Source organism: Chelonoidis abingdonii, chromosome 17, assembly GCF_003597395.2.
Source record: "Chelonoidis abingdonii isolate Lonesome George chromosome 17, CheloAbing_2.0, whole genome shotgun sequence".
Classification (NCBI taxonomy): Eukaryota; Metazoa; Chordata; order Testudines; family Testudinidae; genus Chelonoidis; species Chelonoidis abingdonii.
This window is the reverse complement of record NC_133785.1, coordinates 7,893,411-7,912,435: the sequence shown is the minus strand read 5'-3', so window position 1 is coordinate 7,912,435 and position 19,025 is coordinate 7,893,411. Positions and strand designations below refer to the sequence as shown.

The 19,025-nt window shown below is 58.6% G+C and overlaps 1 protein-coding gene across 4 annotated transcripts; it reads right to left on the bottom strand.

Annotated features, from left to right (window-relative positions):
• Positions 1-238: 238 nt before the first annotated feature.
• RASGRP2 (RAS guanyl releasing protein 2) lies at positions 239-17,655 on the bottom strand. 4 transcript variants are annotated; one of them, XM_032798187.2, is made up of 17 exons: positions 17,584-17,655; positions 14,110-14,313; positions 12,192-12,294; positions 9,328-9,390; positions 8,840-8,971; positions 7,969-8,119; positions 7,555-7,728; positions 7,247-7,363; positions 5,749-6,030; positions 5,364-5,453; positions 4,869-4,991; positions 4,375-4,490; positions 3,853-3,994; positions 2,809-2,845; positions 2,060-2,218; positions 1,249-1,317; positions 239-870 (listed from the first exon to the last, which is right to left on the bottom strand). In XM_032798187.2, the coding sequence occupies exons 2-16, from the start codon at positions 14,180-14,182 to the stop codon at positions 1,259-1,261; spliced, it is 1,821 nt and encodes a 606-aa protein (XP_032654078.1). In that variant the 5' UTR covers positions 14,183-14,313; positions 17,584-17,655; the 3' UTR covers positions 239-870; positions 1,249-1,258. The 4 variants fall into 4 exon arrangements, with proteins under 4 accessions (XP_032654078.1, XP_032654085.1, XP_074929486.1 ...); XM_032798194.2 differs by having other exon boundaries at positions 5,376-5,453; XM_075073385.1 differs by lacking the exons at positions 9,328-9,390; positions 12,192-12,294; positions 14,110-14,313; positions 17,584-17,655 and having other exon boundaries at positions 786-870; positions 8,840-9,094.
• Between the last annotated feature and the right edge of the window lie 1,370 nt (positions 17,656-19,025).

Below are 19,025 nucleotides of genomic sequence, written 5' to 3'. Positions count from 1 at the left end.
CTTCAGCTGTCATTATATGATGCCTGCATCTGTAATTTTCACTCCATGCATCTGAAAAAGTGAGATTTTTTACCCATGAAAGCTTATGCCCAAATAAATCTTAAATCTTTAAAGTGCCACCAAACTCCTTGTTGTTTTTGTGGATACAGACGAAGATGGCTATCCCCTGATAGGGGACAGGAAAGATGCAGAGATGGGGCTGGGAGATGGACAGACAGACTCAAGTGGGGGGCAGACGGGAATTGAGACCATTGGTTTTATTATATTTATGACATCTCTGAATCCTGTTGTTAGGTACAAATATACACAGCGAGGAATCTGTACAGCTGGGCCCACAGGGGAAGGGGGGTGTCCTGACTGTGATCCACACCCCACCCTCCCCCTCCATCATCAGCCACATGCATCAGCCCCCAGGCAACCTCCTCTTCCCTGCAGGGCAGGGGGGATACCCCAGGCAGCTCCTACCAGAGATGGGGAAGTCCCCCCACAGACCCACACTGGATCCTGATGCTGGATGCATGAGGATGTGTTTGAGGGATGTCAGGCGAGATCTTACTAATTTCACATCCCCCTCCCCACATTAACTCATGTCTCCACCCCCCATTAATAGAACCCAGGAGTCCTGACATGCAGCCACCTCCCGCTCCCAACCAGTAAAGGACTCATCCAATTGCCCCCAGAGCAGCTTCTGCACCCACTAGAAGGGCTGTCTCTCCCTCTTGCCCTATGCCCTCTCCTCTGATGCCCCTTTGCCTCGTCTCTGTGTCACCCCACAGTGGGGGAGCCAGGAAGTCAGCTGGCAGATTTGGGGGTGGGACAGGAGATCCCAGCTTGGGAGGAAGAACCACAGCTGGTGAGGAAGAGCAGACCCTAAAACACACAGAGCAGAGAGGTCAGTCTAGCTCTAACCATGACAGACCACTCCCCTCTCAGAGCCCAGAGCAAAACTCTCGAGCCCTGCCTCCTCCCCCCGCCCCATTCTACCCACTTGGCCCCTTAAACCGGGGTCAGGACCCCTCAGGGGGTCACGAGGTTATTACATGGGGGGGTCACGAGCTGTCAGCCTCCACCCCAAACCCCACTTTGCCTCCAGCTTTTAGAATGGTGTTAAATATAAAACTGTGTTTTTAATGTATAAGGAGGGTCACACTCAGAGGCTTGCTGGGTGAAAGGGGTCACCGGTACAAAAGCTTGAGAACCACTGCACTAGGCCCCCTTCCCTTCCCTTCCCTGCCCTGCAGCTCTTACTTGCTTGTCTTTATAAATGGACGTCGAAAACCCCGTCCTCCACATCCTGGACCTCCTCCTCGCGGATCTCTGCAGAGACACACATAGCTCTTTGCCGCTACAACCCCAGCGGAGCAGCCCACACTCCCACCGCGCAGGAGAGCCACTCAGCTAGGATTAATGATGGCCAGTACTCCCAAGGCACTTTGACAAGCACGGATTCCTCACACACGCTGAGATGCAGCCTCCTCTGGGGGGGCGCAGGGGGGTTGTTTGTATAGGGACTTCTCCCAGTGCTGAGATGCAGCCTCCTGGGGGGTGGGAGTGCTGTTTATACAGGGATCCCTGACCTGGCACTGAGATGTGGCTGGCCCTGGGGTGAGGGCTGTTTATACTGTGGTCCCTCACCCAGCGCTAAGATGCAGCTGCCTCTGGGGTGGGATGTGGGGGCTGTGTAGACAGGAAGCCTGTGCGGAAGCAGGCTGGGATAACACAATGTGTTGGCTGCCAGGGGCCCATGTTGGGGGTGTCTCAAAATAGCTGCCAGGGCTCAGAGCACCATTCCACACCTTCTGCAGCAACACAAACAGGAAGCAGCATGGTGCAGCACTATGGGCCAACACCGAGGCCTCGGCTGGGTCAGGAAATCACATGGAGGAGGTGTTATCAGGCTTGCAAGCTGGCTTCCGGCACAACACCAGGGCCACGGGGAGAGCGGGGGAGGGGCAAGAGTCAGGTTTCCTGGTGTCTCTTCCAGCTCTAGTAGGGGAGGGGTTGGGGGGCGCCCTTGGCTCTGGGCTAGGTGGGTGGGGCTGCCCCCGGGTGGCCATACCTGTGTGGCGTGGGGATCTGCAGGCCGGGCGGGGCAGTGAGAAGCTGAAGGAGCGGGCGGGGATGTGGGCAGGGCTGGCCAAGCTGAAACTCTTGGCCCGTTTGCGGCACTCCAGGGAGAGGTGCTCCCGGCATTGCCTGTGGCAGTTCACGCCGCAGCCTGAGGGGAAACAAGGGTGGTCGGGGGGGTTGGGCCCTGCAGCTCCCCTGGGTGCAACCCCCCCAAGGCCCCACACCTCCCCATATACCCTAATGCCTCGCACACCTCCCTGGCCCCAGCTTCCCAATTCCCCCTGCACTTCCAGCTCCTCCATGCATCCCCACAGCCCAGCTCCCCAGTTCCCCTAGTACACCCCCACAGCCCAGATCCTCCCCTGCACCCACTACAGCCCCAGCTCCCCTGGTGCACCCCCACAGCCCAGCTCCTCCCCTGCACCCCCACAGCCCAGCTCCCCTGGTGCACCCCCACAGCCCAGATCCTCCCCTGCACCCCCACAGCCCAGATCCTCCCCTGCACCCCCACAGCCCAGCTCCCCAGTTCCCTGGTGCACTCCACGACCCAGTGCCCCCAATGCACCGCTCCATCTTCTGCAAAGCATTTCCAGCTCCCCCACAGCTCATGCCTCCCTATATACTCCCAAGGCACCACCATCTCCAGAATACAGCCACCCACAGCACAGCCACAGCTTCCCCCCAGGAACCCATAATTTACCCAGGCAACCCCCTCCCCTCTCTGCCCCCCATACTCACAGCGGCACTTTAACCCCTGTTTGTAGATTCCCAGTATCTGGGGAGAAAGATGCAAGGGGATGGGGTCAGCGAGGTGGGAAAGGGGCATGCTCAGTTACACTCCAGCAGTCGAATCGCTACAGTTGAAATGAGCTAATTTCACAAGATTTCCTTTCAGCTTTCTGTCCCAATTCAAAGTGTACGGTTCTCGGGATCTCCCGTGGAACAGACAAGCCGAGCATCGACCAATGCTGGTGAGGGGGATGAGCTGACACTGGGATGCTTATCCTTGCTGTGATGCAGCTGACTGGGGTGGGAGCTATTTATACTGCTATTCCTCACCCAGCACTAAGCTGCAGCTGCCTCTGAGGTGGGACACAGGGGCTGTGTATAGAGGGTTCCCTGACCTGGCGCTGAGATGCAGCTGATTCTGGGGTAGGGGGTAGGGGCTGTTTATACAGGGATCCCTCCCCTGGTGCTAAGATGCAGCTGGCCCTGGGGTAGGGCACATGGGCTGTTTACACAGGGATTCCCTCACCGGGCACTGAGATGCAGCTGTCTCTGGGGGGGGCGTGGGGGCTGCTTATACAGGGATCCCTTGCACAGTTATCCTAGGAAAAAGGTGCCTTCCCCCCATAGAACTCATCCTCTGAGAACAGCGAAGTCCTTTACCCCCATCTAACTGGGCCCTGTCTGGGTGAAGAGGTTCTCCTGTGATAACTAGGCTGAGACAAGGAAAGCTGGAGAGCTGCTGTGTGCTGAGACAGGGTCTGCGTCTCTTCAGTCATCTCCTCTGCCTCTGCCCCTGCCCCAGGGGTCTAACTCCCCTTTTGCTCCCTCTGTGGTGGCAACACACCCCACCAACGAGGGGGTATTTTCCCTCGCAGAATCAACTCCCCCAGTCATTATGGGGGGAAGGGAAAAGGGGGCACCCATGTGGAACAAGCCCCCGAATATATGGAGGGTGGCAGCTTGGGGGGCCTGTGTTCTCAGGGGGGGGCCAAAGAGGGCAGCCCCCAGAGCAACCAGCCTCCTGCACCCTCCTGGGCGGGAGCAGTGGCTCACCAGGCTCTTGCAGTGACGGCAGGACACAGGGTGCAGGAAGGTGGTCTCCTGGAAGCTGTGGATGAAGCCCATCTTCCCGTCCACCGCAGCACTGGACTTCATGAAGTACGAGATCATCTCCTCCCGGCTGATGCAACCATCCCTGGGGGCACAGGGCATCATGCTGGCAGCCAGGGCGCCCAGGTCTGCACCTGACTCTGGGCGGGGACTGGGGGTCAGGGGGGTAGAGCAGGGGACTGGGAGTCAGAGCGCTTGGGGTCCACGCCCGGCTCTGGGCAGGGACTGGGGGCCAGGGCATTAGAGCTGGAGGCTGGGACTCAGATGCCCGGGGTCTGCACCTGGCTCTGGGCGGGCCCTGGAGTCAGGGGGGTAGAGCTGGGGGCTGGGAGTCAGCCCCACATTCCAACAAAGCAAGAAAGCATTATGGGGGATGAGGCTTCTAGGAGGAGGCCTGGCCCCAGTACCTCACCCCTCCTTCTGGTGTGAGGGGCCCACGGGGTTCCCCGCTTCCTGTGCACTCACTGGTTCTCATCCAGATCTCCAAATTTGCAGAGGTAGGGGAAGTTGTTGCGGATTATTTTGAACTCCTCTTGGGAGATGTGGCCATCTCCGTCCACGTCGAAATTCCGGAACACGGACTGCAGAGGGCAGCAGAGAGCGGAGGGAGAGTCAGCCCTAGCAGTACGGCCACCTCCTATACAGCCCCAGGCACAGGAACAAGGAGTACAGGGCGGGGGGAGGTGGTGCTGCAGCGCCCCCGGGGCTGCCAGCCCCGCACCCGGGTCTTTGCTCCCAGCCTCAGGCCACATGGACTGCAGGGGGCAGCAGAGAGCAGAGGGAGGGGTACACCACCCTCGATGCAGCCCCAGAGTCCCACCCCCTCCCCGGCCCCAGACTGCAGGGGGTAGCAGAGACTAGGGGGGTCAGTTCAAGGTACCCTGCCCTAACACACAGTCTCAGAGCGCTCCCCCACCCACAGAAACTCAGAGCATGTTGTCCAAGGCCCCTGCTCTCACCTCTACCATCTTCTCAATGTGTGTCCGCACCAGCGTCTGGTCTGGTTTGGGTTTGACAGCCAAGGCCCACTCATCTATGTCAGCTGGTCGGCTTGGGGGGGAACAGGAAGTGGGGCTGGATGGCTGGATGGACATATAGAGACATATTCTCTGAGTGATCCCCTGGCCAGCGCTGAGATTCAACCAGCTCTGGGGTGGAGCGCAGGGGCTGTTCATACTGGAATCCCTCACCCGGTGTTGCAGCCCCAGGGGCTGGAGCTTGAGGGTATTAGTGAATGTGTGGGACCCGGCAGCCCCCTCTCTCTGGACAGAAAGCTCAGCCCCCAGGGAGCAGAGCGGAAGGCAGCTGCGAATGCGCCTGGGAACCAGCTGCTGGGGCTGGATGGGACAGAGATGCCATGGCCTGCTGCTCCCCCACATTCCCCACAGGGGGCAACCGAAGGGTCATGGCTCTGGGGGGCACAGGGCACAGGTCACACCGCGTTGTGCACTCACACACGCACTCACGGCCGACTTGCCACGGGGCTCTCTCTGCAGCGACAGCTGGTAGATCTCGTCCTCCGTCTGGTACTGATCCAGCGACACCTGGGGGAGCACAGCCTATCAGACAATGGGGGTGGGGGGTTCACCAGGAGCTGACTGACAAGGTTGGCATTGGCCTCGGAAAGCAGTTTAATGGTCTAGGGTGCAGGGAGATACAGGGGGGAAGGGAGTGCACTGCAGGTTGGGACATAATGAGGGATGCAGTGGAGGGGCTGGGGGCTGGGATGCAATCGGGATGCAATGAGGTTCAGGAGTTGGAGTGCAGGTGGTACTATGGGGGTGCAGTGAGAGGTCCAGCAGTTGGGGTGCAATGGGGGTGCAGGGGGCGGGGTCTCACTGTGAGCAGATTGATGAGGTCCATGTTGGCCTCAAAGGGTGGTTTGATGCTCTGCACCAGCACCAGCTCGTTGAGGATCCCGAAGAGCTGCTGCATCTTGGTGCCATTGACGCGGGTGTGGGCCCGGTCCAGCCAGTCGGGCAGTGCAACGTGCACAGCCACCAAGTCCTTGAGGTGCACGCCCAGGATGGGGAAGCGGAAGCCGACGCACTCGGCCAGGCAGCGTCGGTAGCGGCTATAGTTCCCCAGCGAGGTCACCAGCTCCGTCATGGACTCCCACAGCTGGGAAGGATGGTGGGGGGGTCAGCGGCTGGGCCCAGAGCAAACCACCAGCATCACCCCAGAGCTCTCCTGACCCCCCAACCCCGTCCCAGACCCCAGCCTTGCCCCAGAGCTCCCCCAACCCTGCCCCAGACCCCAACCTTGCCCCAGCGCTCTCCCAACCTCGCCCCAGACCTCCCCCAACCCCGCCCCAGATCCCAGCATCGCCAAGAGCTCTCCCAACCCCCCAACCCTGTCCCAGACCCCAACCTTGCCCCAGAGCTCTCCCGACCCCCCAACCCCGTCCCAGACCCCAACCTTGCCCCAGAGCTCTCCCAACCCCCCACCACCGTCCCAGAGCTCTCCCAACCCCCCAACCCCGCCCCAGATCCTAGCCTCACCCCAGAGCTCTCCCGACTCCCCAACCCCCTCCAGACCTCAACCACGCCCCAGAGCTCTCCCAACCCCCCAACCCCGCCCCAGACCCCAGCCTCGCCCCAGAGCTCTCCCAACCCACCAACACCGTCCCAGAGCTCTCCCGACCTCCCAACCCCACCCCAGACCCCAGCCTCGCCCCAGAGCTCCCCCAACCCCCCCAATATCTCCCAGACCCCAACCTCACCAGAGCTCCCCCAAACCTCCAACCCCACCCCAGAGCTCTCCCGACCCCTCAACACTGTCCCAGACCCCAACCTTGCCCCAGAGCTCTCCTGACCCCCCAACACCACCCCAAAGCTCCACAGACCCCTCAACCCCACCCCAGAGCTCTCCCAACCCTCAACACCATCCCAGACCCCAACCTTGCCCCAGAGCCCTCCCAACACCACCCCAGATCCCAACCTCACCACAGAACTCCCCCAATCCCCCAACCCCAGCCCAGACCCCAACTTTGCCCCAGAGCTCCCCTGACCCCACCCCAGAGCTTTCCCAATGCCCCCAACACTGCCACAGACCCCAACCTTGCCCCAGAGCTGTTCCAACCCCCCAACACCACCCCAAAGCTCTCCTGACCCCCCCAACACCACCCCACACCCCTACCTCACCCCAGAGCTCTCCCGACCCCCCAACCCCAGACCCAAACCCTGCTCCAGAGCTCCCCCAGCCCCCCAACACTGTCCCAGACCCCCCGAGACCCCAATCCCACCCCAACCACCTGATTGTCATCCCATCTTCCAGCATTGCCCCAGCTCCTCGAGTATCACCCCGGCCCACTTCCCCCCGGCCCTGCACCCTGTACCTTGGTAGTCTCAGAGCTGACGTAGCTGTGGGTCTCTTTGAGGCGGGAGATGGAGCTGTGACTTAGCCCCCCCACCACGGCCATCAGCGTGTTGAAATTCTGCAGCTGCAGGAGTCTCTGCAGGGATGGCCGGCCAGAGAGGGATCCAGCCGAGGGACGGTGGAGATGGGTGGGGGAGAGAGAGAGGTCGGATTAGTTCCAAGGATGGAGGAGTGGGGCCCAGGGGACATTCACACCTGGAGCCCAGCTGGGGCTCAGCATACAATGGGCCAGCAGGGGCTGTGGGCCAGGATTGAGGGGCCCCTCACCTGCGCCACCAGGATGAAGCGGGTGATGACCTGCGCCCGCTGCTGGGCGGTCGGCTTGCTCAGCACCATGAGCTGCACCCATTGTGAAACGCTGTTGAAAAGGGTGATGAATCGCTCCAGGATGGGGTTGTTCACAGTGCACCCATGCATGACGAAGCTGTGATAGTCCTGGAACTGAGATAGAAACAGGGTGTCAGGGCCTGCCCCACGGGGGGCAGAACATGGGGGCTGTGGCAGTGCCTGCCCCATGGGGGAGCATGAGGGTTCAGTGCCTGCCCCACGGACATAGAGGGTGGGGAAGTGCCTGCCCCATGGGAGGAGGAAAGGTCATTCCCAAAGCAGCCCTCCATCCCCAGCAGCCTCCCCAGGCCCTTGGCAGCCCCTCCTGGCTGCCGCAGGGTCTCCGCCCCGCACCAGGATCTTGCAGAAGGAGCGGTACTCCAGGTAGGTGAGATGCTCTGCCAGCTCGGAGGACTCCAGGTGGTCAAAGAGCAGCGACATCTTGCGTTTCTTCGGGGCCACTGGGTTCCGCTGGGTCACTTGGCGCTTCCACTTGTAGGTCGGGCTGGGGGAGGCACAGCCACAGGGGGAAGGTCAGAGCCAAGCCAGTCTTTGCACCCAAACTGCCGGCACATGCTCTTCCTGCATGCACAGCCCAGAGACCCCTGCGAGCTCCCACGCCCCGTGCACATGCACACATGCCATGTGCAAACACACGTCTTGTGCACTCCCACACACACACATACCATGTGCAAATACATGCCTCGTGCACTCCCACATACACACCATGCACACACATGCCTCGTCCACTCCCACACACATGCCTCGTGGACTCCCACACACACATACCCCGTGCTCACGCACACAAACCACATGCAGACACACACCTCATACACACACACCTCATACACTCACACACACCACGTGCACATACCTATGTCCTGGGCACTCTGATGTGCACGTCCTGCTCATGCCCACACAAACATGCCCCATGCACTCGCCCCCACACATGCATAGTGCACACACACAACAGACACATTCACAACCGTGCACTGGTACACCCCTGTACACATGCTTGTGCCCCAGCTCACACCCCCTCCTCAGCCCATACAGGCCCCCTGCTCACACACAGGGTGCTGTTGGGGTGACAGCTGCTCTAGGACACCTCACCCCTATCCCTGACCCTCCCATTCCCTCAGCTCCCCACCACCTCAACCCCATCCCCACACTCTCTCAGATCCTCCCCAACTCCTCCACTCCCCGTGCTCCCACCTCCACCACATACACATTCTCAATGTCGATGAGGTTGCTGTGGCGCCGGTTCCCCTCGCGGCCCAGAACCTCCTTTAGCTCCTTGATCTGCTCTGCTAGCTCTGGATTCAAATCAAACTCTGCCGGGAATGCTGAGATCCAGTACCTGAGGGGGGGAGGGGTAACGACAGCCAACACGCAGAACACAGCCGCCTCTGGGGTACGGTGCAGGGACTGTTTGTACAGGGATCCCTCACCCAGCACCAAGATGAAGCCGCCTCTGGCGTGGGGTGCGGGGGCTGTTTATACAGGGATCCCTCACCCAGCACTGAGATGAAGCTGCCTCTGGGGTGGGGCACGGAGGGTGTTTATACAGGGATCCCTCACCCGGTGGAAAGATGCCCTATGTTGAGTCCCTTGCTGCTCCCTGCAGCAGTGTGCCCTTGAATGCCGCACTGGGGCCAACTTTGCCCCTGAGGTTTGATAATGCTGCCCAGAAATGTGGGGCTCCTCCAGACTCACCTCACCAGGTGGCAGGTTTTCACCTGCAGGGAGCTGCTTTCTGAGCTACGAGACTCTTGGTAGGTGCAAGGGCAGAGTTAAGGTGAATTCCACATTGCAGGCACAGGAGACTGGGGGAAGGGGGAGAAAGGGGAAGGAGTTGGGGGTGGAGCTGGGCCATGGCTTCAAGGCCCTTGGACCAGGCTCAGAGGAGTCAGTGTTCTAGAAACACAGCACAATGCGGGGCTGGAAGGGATCTCCAGAGGTCACCAAGTCCAGCCCCCCGTGCTGAGGCAGGGCCAAGCAAACCCAGAGCATCCCAGACAGGTGTTTGTCCAGCCTGTTCTTATCACCTCCAGTGATGGGGAGTCCACAGCCTCCCCCGGAAGCCTGTTCCAGAGCTTAACTAGCCTGAGAAAGTGTTTCCTAAAAGCTAACCTACTTCTCCCTTGCTGCAGATTAAGCCCATGACATCTGGTCCTACCTCCAGTGCACGTGGAGAACAGCTGACCAGTCCTGAACATATTGGAAGATAGTTAGTAGGTGTCTCCCCATTCCCATCTTTTCTCAAGCCTGAACATGCCCAGCTTTTTAGCCTTTCCTCCTAGGACAGGTTTTTACACCTTTTATCATTTTTGTTGCTCTCCTCTGTATGCTCTCCACTTTCTCCACAGCTCTCCTAAAGCCTGGCCCCCAGACCTGCATCCTGTACTCCAGCTGAGGCCTCCCCAGTGCCAAGTAACTTCTCCAGCGTCTTACACACGCCTCTCCTGTTAACACAGCCCACATGATAACAGCCTTTTCCACAATGGCATCACACTATTGGCTTAGATTCCCTTGGCACGTGTGCCGAAGGCGGCACGTGAGCTGATTTTCAGTGCCATTCACACTGCCTGGGTCCTGGCTATCAGTCCGGGCGGCTCTGCATTTTAATTTAATTTTAAATGAAGCTTCTTAAACATTTTAAAAACCTTATTTACTTTACATACAATAGTTTAGTTATATATTATAGACTTATAGAAAGAGACTTTCTAAAAATGTTAAAATGTATTACTGGCACGCGAAACCTTAAATCAGAGTGAATAAATGAAGACTCAGCACAGCACTTCTGAAAAGTTACCAACCTCTGACCTAGCCAGTCCTTCCCCGTTTTGTGATTTCTCCTTCCTCAGGGCAGTCCTTTGCACTTGTCTTTATTGAATTTCATCTTCTTCTTTCAATTCTCCAATTTCTCAAGGTCATTCTGAATTCTAATCCTGTCCTCCAAAGTGCTCACAACCCTCACAGCTTAGTGTCATCCGTCAGTTTTATAAACCTACTCTGCACTGCATCACCCAAGTCATTAATGAAAATATTGACTAGCCCCAGATCCAGAACTAACCCCTCTGGGACCCCACTAGATACATCCTTCCGGTTTGACAGAGAACCACCGATAGACTGTCCTCAAAGAGCAGCTTTCAACCAGTTCTGCACCCACCTTCTAGCAATTTCATCTAGATAATATTTCCCTAGTCTGCTTATGAGACTGGGAGACTGGGTCAAAAGCGTTACTAAAATCAAGATCTATCATGACTACTGCTTCCCCCCCAGCCACTAGGCCAGTAACCCTGTCAATGAAGGATATTAGGCTGGTTTGGCAGGATTTGCTCTTGACAAACCCACGCTGGCTATTTCTTATAACCCTATTATCCTCCAGGGATTTACAAACTGATTGTTCAATAATTTCTTCTGGTATCTTGCCAAGTTTGGAAGTTAGGCTGCCTGGTCTATAATCCCTGGGGTAGTCTTAGTTCCCCCGTTTAGAGACAGGTGCTATGTCTGCCCTTTGCCAGTCCCTGAGGACCTCATCCGTCCTCCATTTCTCAAAGACAATCGCTAACAGCTCCCGGATTGCTTCAGCGCCTTCCTTAAGTATCTGCGGGTGAATTGCACCAGACCCTGCCAACCTGAATAGATTGAACTCCTCTAAATACTCTTTAACCTGCTCTTTCCCTATCTGGCCTGCGTTCCTCCCCACTTGTTGTTAATATTCATTGTGCTGAGTACTTGTCACCATTAACCATGTTAGTGAAGACTGAAGCAAAATTGGCATTAAACCCCCCAGCTTTCTTGATGCCATCAACTTGCTCGCCTTCCTCAGGATGTAGTGGACCTGCACTTTCCTTCACCTTTCTCTTGCTCCCAATGTTTTTAAAGAACCTCTTCCAACTGCCTTTCTGTAACTCATTTTGTGCCTTAGCCTCTCGGATTTTGCCCCTACCTGCTGGTGGAATTCTTATGTGCACCTCTTATTCACATCTGCACTCTTTGAGGGATTCTTCCTTCCTTTTAAGATTGTCAAAGAGCTCCAGAGGGAGCCACCTTGGCCTTTTCATCTCTTCCTTTCGCAACTGAATACTTTGCTGTTGGGCCTTTAACACTGTCTTGCTGAGAAACTCGCAGCTTTCTCCCTTCGATTTGCTTCCCCTGGGACCTTAGCTCCCAGTTCTCTGATCTGTTGAAGCTCTGTTTTTTTTTTGAAGCCCATTGTCTTGATCCTGCTGCCCTCACTCCTTCCTTTCCTTAGAGTCAGGAAATAGTGTCACTTTCACCCAGATTGCCTTCTGCCTTCACATGCACAACCAACTCCTCACTGCTGGTCTAAGGTGTTGTTGAAATGTATGTGGACTCCCCGGTCCTGCAGGGATCCCCTGGTGAGCCCCAGCCGGGGAGACAGCCAGCTAGAAGAATAAGCTAGCTCTGTCCTCACTGGCCAGGGATATGTGCTTTGTGAAGGGAGGGGGTTCCCAGGAGGGAAAGGGGGGCAGTAGGGTGCCCCAAGGCAGGTGGGAGAGTGATTGAGGGAAGGAGGTGCAGGAGCGGGGGTGGAGGGCTCACAAGGATATATGTGCAGCAGCTTTGCAGCCAGCTGGGAGGAGGGGATGTACCATGGATGCATCATCAGGAACATTCGCACCAGCTGGGGGTCCCGCACCTTCCCCTCATCATCTGCAAGACAGAGTAGGCCCTGCTCAGAGACCCCCTGCAACCCCTCACCGCTCTCAGAGATCCCGCAACCCACCACCCCCTCAGAGACTCCCTGCAACCCCCCAGCTCTCTCAGAGACCTCCCACAACCCCCCAGCCCGCTCAGCAATGCTGCAAGCCCTCACCCTGCTCAGACCCCCTCCACTACTCAGAGACCCCCCACAGCACCCTACCCCATTCAGACCCACCCCATTACTCAGACACACACCCCCGCAACCCCCCACCCCACTCAGAGATCCACCCTGCAACCCCCCACCATGTTCAGAGATCCCACAACCACCCACCCCTCTCAGACCCCCTCACTACTCAGAGACCCCCTGCAATCACCCACCCCGCTCAGAGACCTGCCCCGCAAACTCCCATTCCACAATATCCCACCCCACTCACATACCCCCCATAACCCCCACCTCACTCAGAGACCCCCTATAGACTCTCAGTCTGCTCAGAGACCCCTCATTCCACTCAGAAACCCCACCCCCTACTCAGAAACCCACCCTGCTCAGAAACCCCCGCAACCCCTTACTCTGCTCAGATCCCCCACCCCACTCAGAGATCCCCCACAACCCTTTAACCTGCCCACACAGAGACCCCCTACAACCCAACCCACTCAGAGATGCCCACTGACTCCCCAACCCAGAGACCACAGTGATCCCCTCCCTGACTCGGCACCCCCTGTTGACCTCCCCAACCAGAGGTGAAAGTAAGCTGGTCCAGTCCAGTCCGGTGTACTGGCAAGAGCCAGTACACTGTGCCAGACCACGCTGGCTTCTACGGGTGGGATTCAAAGGCCCTGGGCTCCCCGCCGCAGCAGGCAGCCCAGAGCCCTTTGAATCCCACCTGCAGCTTGGGCAGCCGGGCTGGGGCCGGATTTAAAGGGCTCAGAGCTCCCATGGCTGCAGGCAGCCCAGGGCCCTTTGAATCTCGCCAGAGCTGCAGTGGGGACTTAAAGGAGCTGGGGCTCCCAGCCACAGCAGGTGCCCCAGGACCTTTAAATCTTGAGAGGCCACGCCTCTTTTGGTTGAGGCCATGCCTCTTCCAGATGAGACCACGCCCCTTCAGGAATCCAGCAGTCCTGTAAATTACTTTCACTCCTGCCCCCAACCCACTCAGATTACATCTGCAAAGCCTTTGGCAGTGAGGCTGAGAGCTCTGGCCGCAGACTTGCAGACATTGCTAGGCAGACATCGCTGTGTGGACATTGTGGCTCGGGTTGTGAAGCCTGGGGGCGGAGGTCTCCAGCCCAGGTCACAGTGTCTACGCAGCTATTCTTAGCCCTGAGGCACGAGCCCTAGGACCCTGCATCTGTTGCCCCAGTCTCCAAGACTCACTGCACGGCTGCCACTGTAACCACAGAGAGACCCCACCACACACACACTGCTCAGCAACCTGTACTGACCCTGCAGCACAGCACGCCTAGCCCCTCACCAGGGGACTGGGGTCAGCACTGATTGCAAGGGAAGAGCACCCCCTGCTGAGCCCCCACCCTGCTCCCCACAGCACAGGGCCCCCAGCCCCTCACTGGGGTCAGCACTGATTACAAGGGGGAGAGCGCCTGTGGCTGAATCCCTGCCCCACTCCCTGCAGCACAGCGCCCTCTAAGGGTCAGGACAATTGACCCTATAGGTTGAAGAAAACCCCAAACCCCTTGGGAAGCCCCAGCCCTCCATATGCCACCTCCCCAGGCTCACACCCCACCTCACCCCTTACAGCCACCTGCACCAACAACCCCTTCTCCCCACACATGCTCCTAAATAACAGCTCTCCCCCAGCGCATTACCAAAGGCCTCAATGCAGCCCTGCAGCAGCTCCTCAACCGTACAGCCCTTGTCCAGGTCCAGTGTCTCGCTCATCTCTGCTCCGCCCGTGCCGGACAGCTCCCCCTCTGCCAGCCTGGGGTCCCACCGCAGACAAGTGCTGCCCGGCTCAGAGGCAATGTGTCAGCAGCCCCCTAAGATCTGGGATCCCCGGTGAGAACCTGCCACTGAAAGAGGAGATGGGGCTAGAGTTATAACTCTTATGACATGCAGCTGCCTCTGGAGCAGGGGAGCTGTTTCTACAGAGATCACTTGCCTGAGGCTGAGGTCCACAGGGCTCAGTGCTGCCCAGAGGGGAAGTTGCAGAGATCAGCCAAGGGAGGCTGTCCAGGGTCTACGGAGTTTCTATTCCCTTCGCCCTGACGCTATGAATACTGGGGGAGGGAAGAGTTTGTTGCAAAACAAAATAGCTAGAGAATTTCGGGTAAAGTTGCAAAAATGTTTCCTCCATCCTGGCTTCCTGCCTTGGCCCAGGTCAGAGATGGGCCCTGCTTTGCCCCTGGGAGTGTAGAAGTATGTGGGGCCTTTCCCCTCCAGGGAGCACAGGCTCCGATTTGGTTCCGGGGTGGGGAGACTGGCTGGCTTGGGGATGGGAGGAATGAGACATGGGCTTTCCTCCTCTAAATTACAGCCTCCCACTTTGATCCTAAAAACACAAAGCATGTGCAACCTCCCAGCAGGAAAACCTGCAGCAGAGAGATTAGCCCACGATCCCAGAGTGGGGAAATAGAACCCAGGAGTCCTGGCTCCCCAGCCCCCCCTGCTCTCCTCCACTAGATCCTGCTCTCCATCCAGAGCTGGGGACAGAACCTAGGCATCCTGGAACCCAGCCCCAAGTTCTTCTGACCTTGCACAAAGCCCAAAGGAGCAGCCCCTGCAGCTGGGGCCCGCTGAGCTATTCTGAGCCCCATGGCTGTTAAAGGACTGGGATGGAATTTATAAGTGGCCTTTTGCATAGTAACATTGCTTGGAGGGTGGGAAGAGGTGGGGGACTGTCTGCTCTTTGGTTGGGGGGCTGTAAAGAGGGGGTGATCCTAGGTGGAAAGCAAGTTCCCAGGCTCTATGCCCTCGGTAAAGGTATCTGAGGGTTAAACATGACAACAGGGGATTGGGTCAGATCCAGAACCAAGGAATGTTTGGAGAGAGATGAAGGACCCAGGAATCCGGCCACAGTGACTCAGGCTGAAAGATTAATTTAGACAAGGGCTCACATCTCGGGAATTCGAGCTCCCTGTGTGCAGAGCTAGAATCTAGGGAACAGCTCCTGATGGATTAGCAATTGGGTAGGAGGGGGCGGATCAGAGGCCTGGTGCACAAGGTGCCATGCATATCTGGGATCCAGTGGGAATGGGTTTAGATCTGTGTTGTAAATCCCTGCATAAACAGCACCTCCCCAGAAGTGGCTGCATTTCAGCACCAGGCTCCCTGTATAAACAGCCCCCATATCCCACCCCAGAGTTGTCTGCATCTCAGCATCAGGCAAGGGATCCCTTTGTGTAATTGCTCTGTAGTAAGACAAAATTATTATTAATCTTTTAAGACAAGCTTTTGTGTGTGCAACATACCACGCTGTAAATTGAGGGTTGGGGTTTCTTGCAGTGTTATTTTTAGGCAGCTTTTTGTTCATGGTTAGTTAGAAGATGAATAGAAGCAACACTGAGCGAGTGAGCTAAGGGGGGGAGGACTGAATGAAAGGCGTTTGGGGGGACGGTCCCTCTTTTCCATCTGGCTGTTTGTTTGCACAGCACCTCCTACTAACTGCATGTCTCTCACATAGACACCAGCCATGTTGCAAAATATCAGTTAAAATACAGTGTTGCCAAATGTCAGTTGCCTCACAGTCATCTCTGGGATAAACACACGTCACCACACACACATTGTACACACTGTATGCAGCATAAACACACAGTCACACTGCACACACACGCACTGTCACACAGCTTTGCCAAAACACAGCTCTCCTGCACATGATACCACACTCCACACACCTGGCCCATAGTGTACTGTGCACACACGGAGGACACACACACAGAGCCATCCTGCATGCACTATACTGCACTGCACACCCCTCGACCATAGCGTACTGTATACACAGACACACACACGGCCATGCTGCATGCACTACACCGCAGTGCACACACCTGGCCCATAGTGTACTGTGCACACACAGGCACAACCATACTGAACCCAAAATGAAAGCCCATCATTGTATAGCCTGTTGGCACCCATACACACCCCTGGGCTGTGGGTCCCAGCTGCATGGGGGACAAGGACCTTTTCTATCCTCTTCCTGTATCTCAGACAGGCCTCTGAGCTTTTATTAGCTACAATACAGTGGGGGCGGAGGGGGGAGGTCACCTCACCCCAGTGATATGAGCCCGACTCTTCAGTCAGGACCACTAAGCTATGGCTCTGAGGCATCTGCTCCCTGCCCCCATCACAGCCTTTAGAGCCCCCCATTAGCCACCCATTATGCCCCCCAGTGCACTCATCACCCTTCCAACCCCATTCAGCCCCCCCAATTAATTGGAGATTATAACCCAGGGCCAGGAGCGGCGCCAGCGTTTCTGACGCCCTAGACGGCCGGCCGTTTCGCCGCCCCCCGCAGCTCCAGTGGAGTTGCCGCAGTCGTGCCGGCAGGCGGTCCGCTAGTCTAAAGGCTCCGGTGGACCTGCCGCACAGCACCAGAGCCGCCACAGCAGCGGACTGTCCGCCGGCATGACTGCGGTAGGTCGCCCGGAGCCGCGTGCCGCCCCCCCCCGGCAAAATGCCACCCCCCAAAAATTCTGGCGCCCTAGGCCATTGCCTAGGTCTCCTAAATGGTAGCGCCGGCCCTGCCCAGGGCAGTGCCAGCTCAGCAGCCCTCAGCCATCCCCAAAGTGGGGGTGGCACAGGGAGAGCCCCCATGTTCCTCCCTTGTGGGGGGGAGGGAAGAGGGAAGTGCAGTCCCTTCCCCCACCAGCCAGGGCACCAGGGGTTGGTGTGACAGTGGAAGGCGGCTGATGTGCTGGGGGCAGGGGAGGGGGTGTCATGATGGGGGGAGTGGGTGCGGGGTGTGCCGGGGCAGGGGAAGCAGAGTGACAAGGCTGGTGCGATGGGTGTGGGCAGGAAGGGTGGTCTGGAGGGGGCAGGAGGGTCGGTGCGATAGGGCAGGGGCAGGGACATGGTCTGAAGAGGGGTCGGTGTCATGGGGTGGGGGTGGAAATCGGTGTGACCGGGGCGTCCAGCTAGAGACACAAGGCTGAGCCCCAGTAAACTCGTCTCACAGGTGGGAGTGACGTTCACTCCCTGGGCCCCTGCGGCCGATCGGGGCCGGCGCCCCCTAGAGGGGCAGGCCCAGGCTCTGTCCAGCTCCCCGGCCCCTGAGCAGCCAACCCCCCGCCCCGGGGCCGGCGCCCCCTAGAGGGGCAGGCCCGGGTCCCCCATGCGCGGCTCACCCGGCTCCGCTCTGCTCCTGCGCTGGGCGATATTCAAACGCGGCCGGGCTGCACAATGCGGCTTGTGTCTCCTTATCACCCCCCCGCCCCGACTTCCTCCCGCTGGCGCCTCGGGGAGGGTCGTGCGGGTCCAAACGCCGCTTGCTCCGCCCGCCGCGTGGAGCGCCCCGGCCGGACCCGCCTTGCCCGCAGTCTGGGGGGCGCCCCGGGCCAGTGGGCTGGGGGGGGCGGGGAACGGCAGCAGACCGAGGAGGCTGGGCGGGGGGCTCAGCGGGCGGGGGGGGACGAACAGGCACAGGTGCGGGGGGTGCAGCGGACGGGAGGCTGGGCGGGATCTCAGCAGGCCTGGGGGACGCAGCGACCGAGGAGGCTGGGCGGGGGTCTCAGCAGGCGGGGCGGGGGACGCAGCAGGCACAGGTGCGGGGGGGGGCAGCGGATCGAGGAGACTGGGCAGGGTCTCAGCAGGCGGCAGGGGCGCACAACCCTTCGTTCACGCCGATGGTTGCTCGCCCCCCGCCGCCGTCCCGTCCCGCCCCAGGAGAGCCGAGGACCGAGGTGCCACTGCAAAATCTTAAACCCCTTCCCTGTGCCAGGTGCCGCTGCCCTCACCCTCGCCACTGGGGGGGGGCTCAAAACGAAGCGGGGAGCAGCCTCCGCCAATTCCATATGCACTAGTTACTCTGGGAGGGGGCAGCTCTGGGGACCCCCAGCTTCTCCCCCTAGTCTCATATGCATGAGCTAATGTGCGGGACGATTGGGGGGTAATAGAGCAAAGGAGGTGGGGTGACTGGAACTCTCCCCTCAACCCACACTGAGGGCAACACACAGCCGGGGGGGGGGTTCCTGGGCCCTATGTTGCTCAGTCATGTACAGGGCAGTCCCAGGAGGGGGCAGGGGCCAGTGGGTTACTCCAGACCCTGATGCCCTTTCATGGGGTGGGGGGAGCCCGAGGCTGCAAACAGCTCCAACAATAGCCCCTTGTCATGGCAACCAGCCCCAAAGGAGGGGGGAATGGGGACCCAGGAAGTGGATGTGGGTGCTGGGCTGAGCAGGGGGGGATGGGGAGAGTTGGTCTCAGCCTCCAACCCCACCCCCAGCCCAAGGAGTCTCAGTGTCACCCTCTCCCCCTCAGGCCCAGCCAGCTGCATCATCATCCACCATTCCCCCTTTCAGGCCCAGATTGTCAGCCTCTGAACCCCTTTTTAGCACCCAGCAGCCCAGCTGTGATCTGGAGAACAGTCTCTACCCCTTTGCTGAGGCACCATGCCGGACAGGGTGGAGCAGGCTGGGTGGGGGGGAAGTGGTCTGTGGTTGAAGAGAAATGCCATGCGCATTTCTCTAGTTGGCAAACAGTCCTGAACTCTAGAGCAGGGTGGGGAACACCCTCTCCTCCCTCCTGCCTGCCCCACCACTGCACCCCAACCCCTTTCCCATCCCCCCTC